This window comes from Montipora capricornis, chromosome 8 (assembly GCF_036669925.1).
Source record: "Montipora capricornis isolate CH-2021 chromosome 8, ASM3666992v2, whole genome shotgun sequence".
In the NCBI taxonomy this organism is placed as follows: Eukaryota; Metazoa; Cnidaria; class Anthozoa; order Scleractinia; family Acroporidae; genus Montipora; species Montipora capricornis.
Window position 1 is genome coordinate 49,038,757 of NC_090890.1, and position 18,220 is coordinate 49,056,976.

At 36.4% G+C, this 18,220-nt stretch overlaps 1 protein-coding gene across 2 annotated transcripts in view; it reads right to left on the reverse strand.

Moving 5' to 3' along the window:
• LOC138060496 (unconventional myosin-XV-like) overlaps positions 1 to 18,220 on the reverse strand; it is a 74,648-nt gene that overhangs the window by 48,006 nt on the left and 8,422 nt on the right. For both annotated transcript variants that reach the window (XM_068906294.1, XM_068906295.1), the window contains exons 4-19: positions 13,395 to 13,458; positions 12,614 to 12,723; positions 12,326 to 12,497; positions 11,839 to 11,942; positions 11,445 to 11,511; positions 10,462 to 10,575; positions 9,305 to 9,388; positions 7,487 to 7,564; positions 6,755 to 6,868; positions 5,422 to 5,480; positions 4,580 to 4,703; positions 3,966 to 4,061; positions 3,164 to 3,295; positions 2,554 to 2,679; positions 1,652 to 1,729; positions 1,088 to 1,260 (exon numbers count right to left, since the gene is read on the reverse strand). In XM_068906294.1, coding sequence (XP_068762395.1) covers positions 1,088 to 1,260; positions 1,652 to 1,729; positions 2,554 to 2,679; positions 3,164 to 3,295; positions 3,966 to 4,061; positions 4,580 to 4,703; positions 5,422 to 5,480; positions 6,755 to 6,868; positions 7,487 to 7,564; positions 9,305 to 9,388; positions 10,462 to 10,575; positions 11,445 to 11,511; positions 11,839 to 11,942; positions 12,326 to 12,497; positions 12,614 to 12,723; positions 13,395 to 13,458 — 1,695 coding nt within the window. The remainder of the gene's footprint in view (positions 1 to 1,087; positions 1,261 to 1,651; positions 1,730 to 2,553; positions 2,680 to 3,163; positions 3,296 to 3,965; positions 4,062 to 4,579; positions 4,704 to 5,421; positions 5,481 to 6,754; positions 6,869 to 7,486; positions 7,565 to 9,304; positions 9,389 to 10,461; positions 10,576 to 11,444; positions 11,512 to 11,838; positions 11,943 to 12,325; positions 12,498 to 12,613; positions 12,724 to 13,394; positions 13,459 to 18,220) is intronic.

The window sequence follows — 18,220 nt, forward strand, 5'->3', positions numbered from 1 at the left end:
GCCTTACAAAAAGTAGCACAATACAACCCTTTTAAAACCAATGCTAAAGACGATCCTTGGCTCACACCTGATGTCATGGAGGCCATGTTGGTGTACTGAACAATAGCGATTTAAGTCTTTTGGGAATTTGGTGCCATTATTATGCAAAACCCCAGCTTTTGTTTTGTACACCGACATGGCATCTAATTATGTGAGTGCAAGCCAAGAATTAAATACTCTACATGTGTATAAGATGTTCTCTCAACTTAATGGTCATTAGTTAGGTCACGTGTTGAATATGCTTCACCCTGTTGGTCTCCATTTGAAAGGCAGCACATAGCATCTATAGAATCAATTCAACTTGCCGTTGCTAGGTTTGTTTCTTCTGATTATTCTAGTTATTCTAGTGTGACTGGTATGACACACTCACTGGGCTGGGATAGTTTAGAAAAACGTAGATATGTAGATACAGTAACTTTGACACAATGTATAAAGTTGTTCACAACCTAGTCCTTATACCTCTTCGAAATTCAGTCCAGTCTTCATATTCTAGAACTCGTGCAAATCATCCTTATACATGTAAGTTTATGCACATATTTGCAAATTCAAATGCATACAAGTGTTCTTTTTTCCCAAGGGTAATTCCCCTCTGGAACAGCCTGCTTAGGGATGCTGTCTGTGCAGAATCAATCACAATGTAGGTGTTTCCAAGCTATGTTAAACCCCATGTAGGAACTCCATTAATTTAAGTATTCTGTAACCTAAGTATTTTCTAATAAGTTTTATATATCAGGCTCAAGTATGTAGCCTATAAATGTACTCCCGTCAAACCTGTTTGACCTTTTAGCATCCTGTATAGTGTCCCTCACTCAAAGGATTAATAAATATGTATGTATGTACATGTATGACAAGTTCCAGGCCATTGCTGAGTGCAACATTGCAACATACGTTTTTAAGGGTAATGCCACAACTTATGCCATTCCAAGGTGAATTACACTGTATGCCATGCAGAGCTTGGTGCAACTGATTCGGCAATTGCAGTGCTGTACAAATTACATTGCCAAGTGTAAAATCAAATTAGGGCACATACTTTTACGAGTTTACATACCTTTTCATAGCCACAACCAACTTGATGAGGGACTCATTAAACTTGCCACAAACTGTTGGTCTTTTCTTTGGACCCATTGGCATTCTGAGTGAATTCCTAGGCTGAGAGGGGAGCTTTAGACCCTGGATTGTCAACTCAGCACTTTGGAGCTCTGGAAAAAGTTCTTGTATAAACTGCAAGGGTAAAACAGTTTGTGTAAGTGATATTGCTACTCAAAAGAGATGTCATCCTCATCATCAATGGAATTACTGCCCTATTTGTGTTCCAGAAAAACATCTCTCTTGACAGTGTTGCCTACAAAATCCAAAATTTTCATCTGGCAATCCACAGACTTTCAATGAGGTTTGCTGAAAACAGTCATTAAGTAACTGCAAAAAAGACTTCCAAAAGGGAAAAAGAGTCCCTAGTTACCTTTTTGCAATTTTTGACGATCAAAAAAGGTCAGCTTGCTTTCGTTAGAGGCAAATGGTTTGCTGGAACTTTTGTGGAAGGTACCTTTCAGCTATCTATTTCTGGGAGTGCATCTGATTCTCTGCATTTCTGGATACTGTACAAGAGACTTACTTGGTTTCCAGATCTAGCAATCAAATCCTCAAGGTCTGGTCGAAGACCATCTCTGTTCTTTTCCAGAAAACCAGCCACCTAACCAGAAAGTAATGATAGCAGTAAATGTAGGACTTGCCTTTCAGAGAGTTTACTGACCAACTGACCAACTGTCTTACTAGTTTATTAGTTTGCTTCACTAGCTAACTATGGTACTGTACCTCAGACATGAAAACTTGCATAGATTCATGCTCTTATGAGGTTAAATGTAAATTTAACTGAGTTAACTACTAGGAGCTAGTTTTCTCAGTGCTTGGCGTAGCGTTGGCATTTAGGTGCGTACAGCATGGTCCTGCTGGCAGCCCATTAGCGTTCTGGCATTTCCCGGTTTTGTATTACTGTTTTGAGTCTGATTGCAGAGTATTCTGCCGATCACAGGGTCAGCGGTAGTCCATTCCTGTCAATGCATACATCACTGCCCGTGCTTGTAGTTTTACTGAAACACAGCATACAGGGCGCTTTTACGTAGTTCACTTTTCTAGTGTTCCCACCCTCCCCCTCCTCCCTTCTTTTGTAGCATTAACCCATTATCTACATACATGTAGTACAATGTACCTGTTCTCCACTGTTCTTCCGGGGCGGGGGCTGGGTTTGTGGCGGGCAGGGCAGGCCCTAAGGTTCTACCTACAATGTACTTGGTTTTGGGGTTAACAGTGCCCTATCCCCACTTTCCTGGGCATCCAACCTCCATATGCAAGTTAGGCGGTATATATAACATTAAAATAATAATAAATAAAATAAAAAGATAATAGAGTGGGAGGTAATTACCAAACAACCGAAGTTCTGACAGACAGAAAGTTGCTGATAAATGTTTGGGGGTCTATTATTCTGCACATAATTATCATTTTACAATTCAATATTACCTTGTACCAGACAGTTCCAGCATAATGAAGGACAGCAAATTCTGGTTTGGGTGTTTTAGGTTTTCCATAGAACTTGTTTTGTTCATGATGGTGATGGCATTTTTCAAGGAATGAATAATCGTCTGCCTGTTAAAACAGAAAAAGCCACAAACCTTGTGTTAAATTCAAACTTGACAATCACATCACCCCCTCCCCCCAACTCCAAAGAAAAATTGGAACAGACATGCCCTTGTTTTGTTCATTTGGGCTTGCGAATGAATTGGTAATGCAGATATACTGTTAGTAACAGGCTGCTACAGTAGCACGAGTCCAGAAGTGAGCCTCGAGTTACAATAATAATTGTAACTTGAGGCTCAATTCTGGACTGCCTGCACTTTTGCCAATTTTGAATGGTGTGTGCCTGTTTATTCACACCACCTGGATTGTCCCCCCCTTGACCTATCACAAAACTGATCCAAGAGATCTTCTGGGCACCATTAATAATTATTGTTATTAACGATGGCCAATGGTGTTTCAAATTTGCCTGAACCTAATACAAACGAACTCGAACTTGTCGAGTGGCCTCTTTGGCATTGCTTAATTGTACCCTCTACTCTGGTACAACAAGTACCTTGGGAAAACCTGTTGCATCTGCTAGAATGTGGATCAGCCCATACGGTGGTTTAGCCAAAAGATCCAGCCTTGGTTGGTTGTCAAAGAACTGTACACCTGTCCACTGAATGTCTTCACTTGCATACTCATCCTACAACAGCAAAATTAACCATTGTCATCAATCTATCAGTTTTCTCTTCAACATAAATAGAAAGCCTTAGGAAAACTGGTCAATGAAAGTTGGGTTGATGTCCTCTTTTGGGACAACTATGAATATGTTAAGCATGCCCCCTCAAAAAGAGTCACTGAAGACACTTTTTCCTCATTTGGTTGTACCTGTATATTTTTGGCCAAATCTGATGAAAAATTAAACTCAAAAGTCATTTAAGGTCAGTTACAGTACCTCTAGAACTCATCGATAATAATTACAGTATTATACCTTTCAGTTATACTGTTTGCAAGTATAAGTCAGGACTGCAGTGTATTAGTTTCAAAATTTGGCAGGTCTCATTTGCTCCTTGTTTGGAGCTGCAGTGACAAAAGGGTTTCTATGTGGCATGCACTAGCCTCACTGTCACTGCTAAAAAATTGGCACTGAGTTGATTGCACATAGCACTAGAAGCTTTTGTTACACACTGACTGACTCAATAGACATTGCCAACCATCATTACACTGTTTGCAGTGGGATTGATAGACAATACATTGTAGTTGATAATAGCGGAGAGCAAACCAGGCCTTACACTAGAAACTTTGCCTCACCCTGAGGTAGACAAGCATACTGCCCTACCCCACCCCCATTAAACCCCCTTCTTCTTCCTTACCTGTTCCATCCTGAAGACAAACTGGTTGAAGAAAAACTGTAGAGTCTCATTTGCAAAGTTAATGCAAAGCTGCTCAAAGCTGTTCCTTTCAAAGTCCTTTTTCAGAAGAAGGAAAAAAAGATAGATTTTTAGTTATCAACTACATGTACTTCACACTTTTTGCATAAAGTTTGTTTCAGGAAATGTCAGGAGATCTTGAAATCAATCTATCTGGTGAAAGTTTTAAAAGTATGCGAAGCATTGGCATGCGTACCAGCACATCAGTCACACTGAATGGTGCTTGGTATATACATTGTACAAAGTGTGAGCCAGCCAGCCAGCGCCATGCAAGCCAGATATCCTCAACAAGTTAAATAACGTTCTATTATACTTGGACTTAACTTGGATTTTTGTAATTCATTTTCTATTTTTGGCTGGGTTGTCCTATGTTTTTCCTTCGGGCAACCAGGCTTTTCATCTTGCCAAAAACTGGTCTCCCAGTGAACTTCCTGGTCGTCTGGGATGACCAGATGACTGCTAATTTTGAGCACTGATCATTAATAAATGTATTAGTAGATTGAGATACTCAAACCACTGAATGACACCACTTAACGTCATGTAGCATTAAGTCATACCTCAAAACCAAAGATGTCAAGAACTCCAATGGACAGATGCTGTTTTCCTTTGAATACAGTTGAGTTCACTTTTCCGATCAGCCATGCAAACAAATGGGAGTAAAGTTCTTTTGCCAAAGCATCCCTGGAACAAAGATTGATGACAACGGCACATAATAGTTTATTGCACACTTCACATTATCATCATTTAGGTTCATAGTCTTAGATGTACAGTACTGTAGTTGTAGGGAAGGTTTACCTGCTGATGCACCATTTTCATAATAGTTTTCAATTCCACAAACAATACAAATTAAAATTACATGTAATGGTTAAAAGCATACACACACCTTAGTGCTCATGCATCAAATTTTGATATAATCCTATTTTTCCGAATTGATTTTTAATGCCTACAGACTACAACCTTTACCTAAAATTATAATATTTATTATCACTTATAATTGGAAATAAAATTTTCGATATTAAAGACAAAAAAATCAAAAGATTATTATTTGCTTCTGGTCTCAAAAAAAGCTCAACCTCCTAATATTATCCGCAAATTGAAGAGTGATTTTAATTTCACAAGCCAACAATTTAAAGAAATCTTTTCGTTACCACATTTGGTTGCACTTGAGTCATATGTTAAGGCTTTCCAATACAAAGTAATTAATTCTATTCTGATTTTAATCTTAGCTCTTTCCTTTTTTCTTCTCCAAGGACAATGGATTGGGCTGAAGCTTCAGGTTGTCAGATACTCCCCGGACTGCAAGTCATTATAAGATGCCTGATGTGGCACTTTGTGACATCAATAAAATGACTCCACACCAGATTACAAGCAATTAAGACGAAGGAAAAAGGTTTCTTACCTCGTATCTATGGCTTGGTCTCTTGATCTTGGACTTCTGATGGTAGATCCTCCAGCAGTCTACAATGTGCAATTAATTTAATTTGGCTTGGGCTTATAGTGAATAATGTTTTCATATACTGTACATGTACTTTAGCTTTGGTTATTAATTAACATGGGATGATAGTAATTTTCCTACAATCTTCACAAGGCACGTAACCTGATCAACTTCATTATGATCAAGACTCTAGCAGAAAGTGAAATCTGAATAATCATTATTCCTTACCCGTGTACATGTACATGTAGTTTTAATGATTTAATGATTAATGATTAATTTAACGTTTAATGATTATATTTTTAGAGATTATTGTTCTGCACCCACATGTATTATCCCAAAATACATTTTTTCTTGGTTTAAGGCCCAGTAATACGGGCAACATTTTTTGTGCAACTTGTCGTGCAACGATGTTGCATTGCAAGTTGAGAAGGTTTGCAAAAAGTAAAACCGACGTTGTTCAAGAAGGTGGTAATACGCACAACAAACCATCTCAACTTGCAACGCAACATTGTTGCACAACAACTTGCACAAAAAATGTTGCCTGTATTACTGGGCCTTTATGCAAGAGTTACATGAAGGTTACCCATACCAAACTTTAAACAGAAAACACAGTCATAATACACTTGTAAATGTCGAACATTACATGTACTTGTACAACACTTGGAGCTCGGTAGGGAAGTGCAATGCTGGGTGTTGTGGTCTAGGAGAGGGAGAACTTACCCGTATTATTTTCAGTAGACCATGCTTGCACCCCATCAATCAGTTAACCCTTTCAGCCCCGATAGTGCCAAATGGCACTTATAGATTTTACTCTGTCTAACGCCAGACGATTTTACTCGTCAATGGGGAACCCCTCGGGGCTTAAAGGGTTAAGCTAACAGCATGAAAAAACTATGTCCCTGTTTAACCCTTTCAGCCCCGATAGTGCCAAATGGCACTTATAGATTTTACTCTGTCTAACGCCAGACGATTTTACTCGTCAATGGGGAACCCCTTGGGGCTTAAAGGGTTAAATCAGAAACCCATTTATAAGGGTTGAAACGTGTAATGCGCCTTCACAGCTTCCGAATATTCAGTGGTAAGTACCATATTTGGAAACCCCTCGCTCCAGTTAATTTTGCGCGAGAACATTGGTGGTATTGCGTCACGCTGTTCTTGCGAACTGATTGGTTGAATGTTTCTCTCTTGTTGTTAGCAAACTGAATATTCAGAAGCTCACAAGCACACAAGGGGCCGTTACACGTTTCAACCCTTACGGGTTTCTGGTTAAATTTAAAGCCATAATCATCCTACTTACTGTTTCTTTATAAGTCAGTGGTACAACAAGTTGTTGCATTTCAACACCAATTAACTGAGAAACAGTCATGAACTGCAATTGTCCGATAATCACAGCCGCTTCCTGTCCACTTGCCTAATGGTCAAAATAAGAATGCCTATTAACACATAACATAATGACAAGTACACTTAATCAAATTAAATACATTTCTCTGTCTTGACACACAATTTGCAAGTCTGTTAAATTTACTGAGAAAAAAGTTGGATATAAATTAACTATTTTTGGAATTAAATGGGACCTTTTTTTTAACAAGGATAACATTTTGACACCAACTGAACTGATGAACGAGTTCATGGCCCCTTGCCTCAATATACAGTATGGTACAGCTGTAAGTAAAAAATATAGTCCCCTGAGAGGACATGTGCTTACAGGTGACAAAATGTTCAACCGATTAACAGTGTCCATCTTGTTGTTGAAATGTTACTTGTAATGAATGCAGTTCAGTTTAATAGCACACTTATCACAAAGATTAACAGATGTGTTGTCCATTAGGGTCTTAAAATGTGTTTGAAATTCCTGTTTAAAGAAGTAACACACATTTCAGTTGTTTCTACACGTAGACATCATAAACTTTCCAATGCTTTTCAAAAAGTCAATTCATGAAATGTTAACATTCTTTTTAAAAATTTAACTTACATGAATAAAAAGTTCGTTAAATGATAATAATGCTGTTAATTAAAATCTCTCTCAAACCTCTGTCTTTCCAAAATTCACATTTCCCAGATGCAAAATGAGTGACAGAACTTTAAATATTGCCTCCTTTTCACTTCCCTGTAAAGGAAAAAAAGGAAAGGAAAGGAAAGGAACTTTATTTAAGTGTCTAGTCGTTCTAGCGCTGGAGCGTTACTTGGGGACACTGTAAATTGAAATGAACAATGAAAGTAAATCAAGTCAAATGTTGGTTTTTGAGGAGAGAGGAAACCGGAGTACCCGGAGGAAACCTCTCGGTGCAGAGTAGAGAACCAACAAACTCAACCCACATACATGTATGACGCCGAGTTCGGGAATCGAACCCGGGCCACATTGGTGGGAGGCGAGTGCTCTCACCACTGCACTATCCCTGCACCCCAAGGTAATCAAACAATATTTTATTTTGACAAAAACTCTTCTTATAATTTATATTACGTAAAGGCTTTTTGTTCATGGTGGGTTTAAATACACTTAGCTGTGATTATAGCTACATGTACATGTAGTGTGCAAGAAGAACCTCCACAAAACCATTAAGAAAATAACTTAAAACAAATGCTGAACATAATGTGTACTGTAATCAAAATTGTTCTAACTTCTTCCAATGAAAGCATTTGTATCTCAAATACATGTAAATGAACTTCAAATATGCTTGTCTAGGTGCCACCATCTTGAATAATATTATTTTGTGACATGTCATGGTTGCCCTTGCTATTGTTTTAAAACAAAAGCTCTCTGTGTAAAAACAATGAGGGGGCAACCGTAATACATCATATTTAATCAAGATGCCAGCACCCTAGAAATTTGAAAGTGAAAATACATGTAGGAGATTCTAAAAATCTTTTTTTCCCCATGATAAAAACACTTTTTTGAAGAAAATTGTCAGACAAAATTTGATTGCAAACATTATTTTGTTGGGTTCAATATTATTCATTAGTCAGAGAAGAGGCTCCTTTTAAACCATTCCCTCTTAGGGAGGAGACGGTTAAGGGGTGACAGGTTTAACATCCATGTCCACTCAAAAGGCTTGTACCCTTTAACCCAATCCCTTCTAAAAGTGACGCATTTTACACCAGACCATTTTACTCATCGATGGTGCCAGTTTAAGAGTGACAAGGTTCATAATACATGTGTACACACTTTAATAATGTATTGTCCCGAGGGACACTTGTCAGTTAGTTTTGTTTCTCCAAGAGTCCTGATGCTCGTCTCAAGAAACATCAGGACTCAAGGGAAGACAAAACTAACTACACACCCTGTAGTTTCCTGAGGGACCAGACATCGCCTTGTTATACATTATTATAGATAGCGCTGTTCAGTAGCCAGCACAGGAAACAAATGCAGAATTGTATCCCGGCTGGCAACCAATCTCCAGCATAATTATAACAATTTGAATTGAACAACACAAATGATGAAAGAAGTTAATATCCAGTTGGCCTTTAACAAAAAAAGGACATTTGAGGTGAATGGTCAGAGAGGGATTTAAACCTCTGGTATCCACAGGTAGAGCAAGTCCCTTTCAACCATCAAGACGAAATATTATAACCCTTTAACTCCCAGTGGCTACTTATACATGTAGATTTTGCCAGACGATTTTGTCGTTAATGGGGGTCCCCTCGGGCATCTGGTGTAGACGGAGTAAAATCTTTAAGTGGCCACTGGGAGTTAAAAGGTTAAAGGGGATATAGTTTTTGAGTGAACCTATCGTAGATGTTGTTAATTAACACATTGACCCCTCTTAAGCCAGATGATTTTACTCATTGACTGGGGTGCAGTTCACGAGTTAATAGATTAAATTATAATGTGCACCGTTAAAAGACTTACAGATATCCCAAGAATGTCCATGGCTTTTAACACTTGATGAAAGTGAGCATCTTCCTCTCTTTGTGGAATAACACTTGCATTTCCCTGAGAAAAAATCATTGATCTTATAACCAAGCTACAGTGTAAGCGCAAAAATAAACTACCGAAAGAAGGAAGAAAATGAAAATGACAACAGCAAACTTTAAAAAGTAGTCTCAATTAATAAGAGATCTATCAGTAACTGCAGTGACATCATGAAATTGCATTTTGATCTATGATTGATGAATTTTGGTGTCAAAGCCACACAGACACATTTTTAGGTACATGGAATTCTCGGGAACCATTTTTACTGGGTACAGTATTTGATTGAACAAAATTAATGGAAACGTCTCTGCCGTTAGCAAACACGAAAATCAAAAGAAAGAGAGTATACAATGCATAAAAGAGGATAAATTACTTAAAGGGAGAGTTTCACGTCTCTGCGCATGGGCAAACTGTCACGTCCGCCCATTTAATTCCATTGTTATTGAAACAATCGAAAGCACTGATGCAGGAAACGGAAACAATCCCATAGTAATGGATTACTCATTGGAATTACTTTTGTAATCATTTCCTTTGTGTTATGAACCACTGCATGCAAATAGATTACTCGTGCATCATGACAACTCGTGCATAGCATAAATTTTCGACCCATACAATAAATTCGAGATCAAAACTAAATTCGATATTTTCTGTGAAAACCCGCAGTGTCGTCCACCAAATTTGGGTCTTAGTCATTCAGAGTATTTGCTTTAATACTCTCTGTGTTTAATTAACATCATCTGGTTCAGTAAGAAACCGTAAAATTTACAACTGCTAGTGCTAAAGCTTGGACATGCACAAAACCGTGAAACTGTCCCTTTAACATTAAAGAAAGTAAAACCTAGTCATGAGCTTGGTATAAACTGTCTCAGTTCATAGTTCAGTTTATTAGTTCTTACAGTGCCTGGTCCATCTTTTGAAAGTAAGAGGATGTTATCCACCTCGGCCTTCGGCCTTGGTGGATAACACCCTCCTCGACCTGCAGAATTCTTCATATCCTACTCAGCCTCATTCATAATTGCTAATTATTAAACCAATGTGAATATTGTATTTTGTTTCACAATTCTTGATTTCAAGAATGACTGAATCCAACTTACTTGGTTCAGGTAGGCAAAATCATCAGCTGTTGTTAGATTGAATTTCTGCTTCTGTTGATCGGCCAATCCACTCAACATTTCATAGAAGATGTGATAGTTTCTTTCACCAGGTGCCTGTTTTTAATAAAAGATTAGAAAGTAAATAAGGGCAAAATGGTAACTATACTGTATCATCACTATTTTTCCTCTCTAAATTCCTGTGTCATCGACAAACCAATTCTCTAAATGTGTCATTCTTAAACATACAGACTTGTAAGTTTTTTTCTTTTCATACTGCCAATCATAAATAATGTGCGATGACAACTAGGCTACTGTTAGAAAAAGAAACCAACTTTGAAAATGGATTCATTCTTCAAATTACAAGGCCAGATTTCACCCTTTTGACATGTTCCTCTATTGTGAATGATGGCATTGAAAATTTCAACCAATGATTGAAACTTCAAATACTTTAAAAATCAACCGATCAAGACTTGTGTTTATTGCAGTAATTGATTTCGGGAAAAGCTCCACTTTTAAGAATTATAACTATGATAAGTCTTCATAGTAATGAAAGATATGATCACTTACATGTATCAGTTCTATACTTCTTTTACCACAAAACCACTTCACTAGCAAAAGTTGCTCAAAAATTTTTTCACCAACTGCTTTTATAAAATATAAGGTAACATCTAGAGTATAAGAAGGATTCCAGCAATGCCATGGCTGGGAAATCCCCATAACACAGGGTTGTAAACCTTACACAGCCACATAGTAGGCTACTGGCAAATATCACTAACAGCAATAAATATTGTTATACTATTACTACTATATTGTTTCAAGTTTCTATTCCCCTACAATGCACTTTGATCATTTTCTTCCCCACTGGAAAACTACAGAATTCCAAGATGACCTAGCCAGGTGACCTGGCGGGATTGAATGAAATGAACACCCACAAATCTGATGCTTTGAACATGGTATACATAACCCTTGTAAGCACCAATTACCTGTCCAACAATCCGCGATCTTTCAAGAAGATACTCTGAGATTCTCCCTCCAGTTATTTTACCAAAGCTAGGAACAAATTGAGACAGGTCACTATTAAATCAATGAAGTCAACATTATAAGGAAATTGTCACCACAACATGAACAAAATTTTCCACTTTGTTGAAAAGGTAATAATAATGTCGCTGTTGTTGGGTGATGTAATGTAATGTAACTTGCTAGGAAGCTTTAAATGCAAAGCAGAATAAACCCGGAAAGAATGATGTCTTTAAAAGAAATGAACATTCAAATCACAACAGACACTCTATGCTAAGGTAAATGATTGGGATGGGTGGAAAGTTCAAGTCATGTTCCATGCATCACTAAATTTACTAAAATTTAACTCAATGTACTCACCTGTCATAATAAATTTCCAAGTATTTTCCAAACCTGCTAGAGTTATCATTCTTGACAGTTTTGGCATTTCCAAATGATTCCAGCAAAGGGGTCGCCTCAACAACCTTTGGAAGAAAAAGAATGTACAATTATTCGTAATGCATGTTTAGTGGAACATTGATTATCCAGTAATTGCTCTTACCATTAAAAGTCTACAATATGTACCTAACTGGAGATTTTCATGCATTTCGATCTTGCTGTTGCAGATCAAATCTTTCCTTAAATTCTTCATTTTTTTTTAATCTTCCTTCATATTTCTATGAAATTACAATGAATACGAATAGACAACTGTCTTTCTGTTCTTTCCTGCACTTCTCCCATGAAGCAGCTTTATACCAGGCACCACTTAATATCACATGTGGACTAATACAAAATAACCACAACAACCTCAATCATCTTCATCAAGAAGACTGCACACAAACAATGTAGGTGTACAATGTATCTCTACCTGCTTTGTCACAAGGCTTCCATCCCCTTGATTGTCGGCAGCTAAGAATTCAACAAGCAGCCGAGTTGATTCTGTTTTCCCAGCACCACTCTCGCCGCTTATGACAATTGCTTGTTTGTGTTCTGTTCGTAACAAGGACTGGTACGCAGCATTGCCAATAGCATAAATATGCCTGTAAAAAATATTGAACAGCTGGAGAAAAAAGTGTACCCAATAAAAAAAAATCTTCAATTTAAACAAGTTATGTGTACTGGTACATGTCTATGGATCACACTAGGATACACTTACGGTGGTTGGCTGGTAGTGGATACTGCAGAATACCTCCTCACTGCATCAGGTCCGTAAATGCCATATTGCATGTAGGGATTCACAGCAACCAAAACGCTACCAATGTAGGTCTAAACACACAAAATCCATAAATAAAAATTTAATAATTTACTGACACTAAACTGATTACGCCACCAGCATAGAGCAGTTTTCAATTGAGTGTCAAAAGTAATTAGCGAATTGCATTGGTTTTGCATTACAGCTGTACTTCACTCAGTGATTGGTTCAAAGTTCTCTCGACACTTTTTCAACCAATCAGAAGTGAAACCAAAACCAATTGTGGCTTGCGCATGTACATTTTCCCGCACTTTGTGTCGGCTTCATGTAATTACTTCAAGTTTTGATTGGTTAACTGGATTGTCTCCGTCCTTTTTGATTGGCCAAACTACCGGTAATTACTTTGCTTTTGGTTTTACGACACTGGATTGAAACTCGCTCTCCACTGTACACAGTCAGGTACCCATACTACTCTGACTTGCTTTTCACTCACACGGTTGCCTGCCATGCTTTAATTCTTCTCATGCTCGCAAGAGAATTGAGATAGGAATTCAAATCCCAGAGGAATAGTCAGGGGCATGGAAGTGACCTTACGTAGTCACAATCTCGTGTAAAATGAAAAAACAGACGTTCTTAGGATGCCTTGATAAAAACCTTTGACAATACCATAGCCATTCTTATAAGCCAAGTCAACAGCAAACTCAAATAGCTGGCAAGGTTTCTGCAGGAAAAAAATGCCACTTACATATATCTGGTCTTGTCTGTATCTTTTGCGAATGTTGTACAAGATTGATCCCACATGCAAGTCACTAATAATTATTAAAGATTAAGACATAAGCAACATGCCATAAAATTATTGACAGTATTAATGAAAGACTGGAACAATACTAATAATAATAATAATAATAATAATAATTTATTAACTTACTATAGCACCTCCCTTATCAAAATTGAAGCATGGTTAGTATACTTTTTGTATACAAAGAGTATACACCGTTTGTACCTCACTGTTGTGGTGTACATATTTAGTATACATCAAATATACATCAAGCAAAATTTCATCTTGCCATTTAAGACTGATGTATACTATTTGTATATATCACCATTGCATCAGGGCTATGATGTATACTGTGTGTATACTACACATCCTCATTAACTCTGTGATGTATACTTCATGTATACATTACAGCTGCATTAAGACTGTAGTGTATAATTTTTGTATACATTGATTGTCTCAAATACCAAAATGTAACTTAACATTACAGTAACGTATACTTCGTGTATACATCTAAGCCATGCGATGTACTTGGTTTTCAACATGAGGTATATTTACTGTCTACATTGCTAAAACTGTCTGAATTTGCAACTGATATTGACGACAATACAATTTTTTCAATGATACACTTTCATATCATTACCATAAAATCTCAGTTATGAGTAGCTATAGGTGCATGTGTAAAACATTGATGTTAGGCTCTAGAAATTTTATGTCAAGTTGTAAATGTTAACCAGTCTTACAGCAATTTAGTTAGAAGGTCCCCTTGTAGAACCAGACATATGTAAATGCTATGTAAAGTTTATCACATAACTATGTAGAGCTATATAAAGACTATTTCCTGCTCCTTACTATGTAATAACTATGTCACTTGCTACATTACATAGTTCAGTCTGTGTAAAGCATATGCCATTACTATTGCAATACTATTTAAAGGTCACATAGCTCTCAAATAGCTATATAAACACTATTGAAAGCTAAAAGGGAACTGTAGACTAGGAATTCCAATCAATAATTCAACTTGAGGGTCACTTAAGTGAGTTGAAATTCTTGAGAATTTTGTGCAATAGCACTGAATGTGCCAGTCAGACAACAATCAAAGTTTAAGTGCCCTTTTAGGATTTGATTTCATCTAGTGCCTTGAAAAAATGACTTCAACTTCAACCTTCAATACATATACAATGTATAACATTAAACAAGGTTTGGTCTTATTCAAAGCATGCCAATGTGAATATATCTTTCGAGTTAATTCACTGTTTGTAATACATGTACTTTGCTTAAAAAATGTCCTTTAAGGGCTCCAAACTTTGAACATAAAATCACTCTGTACACGGAGAAATGAAAAAGAAAGCTTTTATTCCGATGTATTCAATAGATTGTGAGAAATACCAAGCTACGGATTACCTTGCTCTCTGAGTCTCATAATCGGCCTTATTTCAAAAGGAACATGATGCATTACTCTTGAAAATTACACACTCCAAGTCAGCACTTAATCCTTTCAATGAACTCCAGTATCTTTCGAATCTTGCTCATTTAAAATGAATCCGTAAAAAGATATCATCCTCCGCCATCTTGGACAACACTTAAGAGATAGGACTGGAAACTAGTGAGCCCTTTTTCGTTTTGGTCAGCAGTCAGCGGTAACCAGTCCAGCTCTTGCAGGTTTTGCGCAGTTGTATTCAAACGTTTCATCTACGATCACGCTTTTGTGGTGACGATTTTTTGGTTAGTTATACTCTTTAAATGCTGATCCACGCAAGGAAAAACTCACAACAACTCAAGTTAAAAGGTAAGCGTTGTTGTTGTGCGAATAACATTTGATTTGATGCCTTATTGTCTTCAAAATGAGGAACGATTTACATGCATGTAGAATTCACATTTTCACACCTTCGAGTCAATTTGTGAAGTTAGGAGACTCAATTTGGCTTAAATGCTATAGCCCTGTAAAAAGATTAGGTAAACCTTTACAAGAATAATGAAGTTAGATCAAATGGTGAAGCAAATGATTTGGAAAAAAAGTTCTCATACGGCAAGTTACATGTTTACGATTCACAATTGATTCCTTGTCGTAAAAATGCTAATTTCTGTCACTTAATCAATGCAGAAAATGCCTGAGAAAGCTATTATGGACGTTTGCAAGTAGAGACCCAAATTCATGAGTCTACTCTTCACACACTTTAATTGTAATAAAAATGATCAGTGATTTAAAGGAATCACTACATGCATCATTGAAGTGTATGTACTGTATTTTTTTTAGTTGCCATGAAAGAGTATAAAGAGACAGCAAGGAAATAAGATCCTTTACAGCAGACAAAAATGCTTAGCAGCCAATTCTGCCTCCTCAACCAGTTATGGTTTGATGTATTTGGGGATCTCTCCTTGCAGACAAGTTTGTTATAGTTCAGTGGTTTATCTGAAATGTTTTAAAGCTTTTTTCGTTTTTAAATTTAAAACAAAAACTCAATCCAAAGATTTTGGTATGAATTAAATGTCTAGGTTCATGCAATTAAAAAAATGTAACTGCTTTTAAATCTGTAGTCTATTTTTTTTTGTCTGTGAGCTATGGTAATAACTGTTAATAGCTTGACTACAATGGATTTTTTGTACATGTAGTTTCCAGCACATTTCTGATTTGCTGGTATATTATTTACAGGAGTGGGATATTATAACCTTGTTTCTTGGGTTCCATGTGTGCATTAGTACTTCTATTTCTCAGTGACTTCAAGCTATTTTTTTGATTTTTCTGACCTCGTTCAAATGCAAGCATTAGGCATGAGATGTGTAATTCCTATTTCAATACTATTCCTTTAATGTTTAGAGGCTAGTCAAAGCCCATTTACATCCTATAGTATTTCTATGTAAGTGCTATGTACATGCAATGTTTGCTATGGATCGTCAATTTCAGTTAGGTAGATTCTATTTACACTATATGTAAATGCTATGAAACAGTTATGTTTGTCCTATTTCCGTGTTTTTTTTACAGCTATGTAGAGGCTATTTGTAGCCTATTTGCACCCTATGTAATCACTATGTATACACTATATGTATCATTATGTGTTGTGTATTTACTGTTTTGAATCTATGTAGAAACTATGTTGAAACTATTTTTATTTTTGGACACAAAAAACTCCATAACATAGCCTTTACATATGCCATGTAAAGGTTCCATTTGACTAGCTAAAACATAGCATTTCCTTTCAAAATATATAGATGAGGCATACGTATAACATAGGCTTTGAATAAGGCCTCTATATAAAATACATGTATATCAACATACCATTTACATAATTATGGTCGTTACATAGGATTTACATAGATTACAAATAGTGTCTGGTTCTACAAGGGGGTGAACCTTGATACATGGTTGTGGCTGAGACCTCAATCCATTTCGCCCTTGTTCAATTTTATGAGGTTTGGAAACTCATGGCACTTCCTTTCCAATGACCTTTTTTTCATTTTTAAAATAATGTCATACAATGTATTTTATACTGAAAAGAGATTGGCAAGCAACTTGACCCTGATTCAAGTGTTTTCACAATGATTAATTCATTGTAAATTTTTTTGACAAGATCACTATTGCAAGATTGTTTCCTTGGATCCTGCAATAGTTATACATGTAGAATTGTTATAATTAGTAAAATTTGTATGATATTCTTGAATGCTACAGCATTTTTGTACAAATATTTTTATTTCACATAATTTTAAAACGAAGAGTATAGTTTCAGTTTAGAATGAAAATAAATTTCTGTCAGCAGTCAGTTATGATGACATTTGTGTTTGCTATTGCTATTGCTATTGTATTCCTCCATGATATACAAAGGTATATACAAAATGTATACCCTGATGCCAACAACACTGACAAAGGCCTCAGTCCTGCAATAAGTATACTTTGTGTATATGTATACAAAATGTATACTTTTTGTGGTGTTTTCTGGTTACAAAATCTGCTAGTGTATTTATTGGTTTTTTTTTTTTTTGAGGTATACCTTTTGTATACTTCAAGTTGTTCCAAATTACTAATACAAAAAGTATACATCAAGTGTATACTAAAAGTATACATGTAGTATACCTCTAGTATACCCAGTGTAGTATACTTCAGGTACATACTGTGTATACTTAAAGTATAGTTTGTTTTGTTAAGGGCTTTTATTATTAAAATGATCAAAAGCGCTGTATAGTTACGTGACAAAAAAAAATAACAATAGTAATAAAAATGCTCTATACAATCATAATAAAAACACATAATAATACAAACATGAGAGACTACTATGTATTAATTTATGAACAAAGAAAATCAACTACTAAAAAATTACGTAAAAGCTAATTATTACAAATATAATTATATAAAATTATATAAAAATAAATTTATTATAAATAGAGGATATTACACAGTGGCAAGAAGATATGAATTTTGATATGTTTGAGTGGCAAGAACAATATCTCACGAGTGAATGCAATAAGGTCCAATAAAGGCCTTTAGTAGTCAGGTAATCCATTCCTACCTACACATAAAGTAAAATCGTCTCGCTCTCAGGTGGGGAGGGGTTAGAGGGGAAATAGTTTTTGAGTGGCCCTAGGAGTTGTTTAGGGGATTTAAGCCCCACACCACTAAATAAATACCCTTCCCTAAATCCCGCTTCCTGGTGCAAAATTTCAAAAGTATCAAATTCAGATTACTGATGATGTTGGCCACACAGCAAGAGGCAATGCTATTTTTATTACAAGAATGCACATGTAAAAGTGCTTGTGATCAATACAAGATACGCAATTACTTCAGCGGCAAACTGGGCGCACAT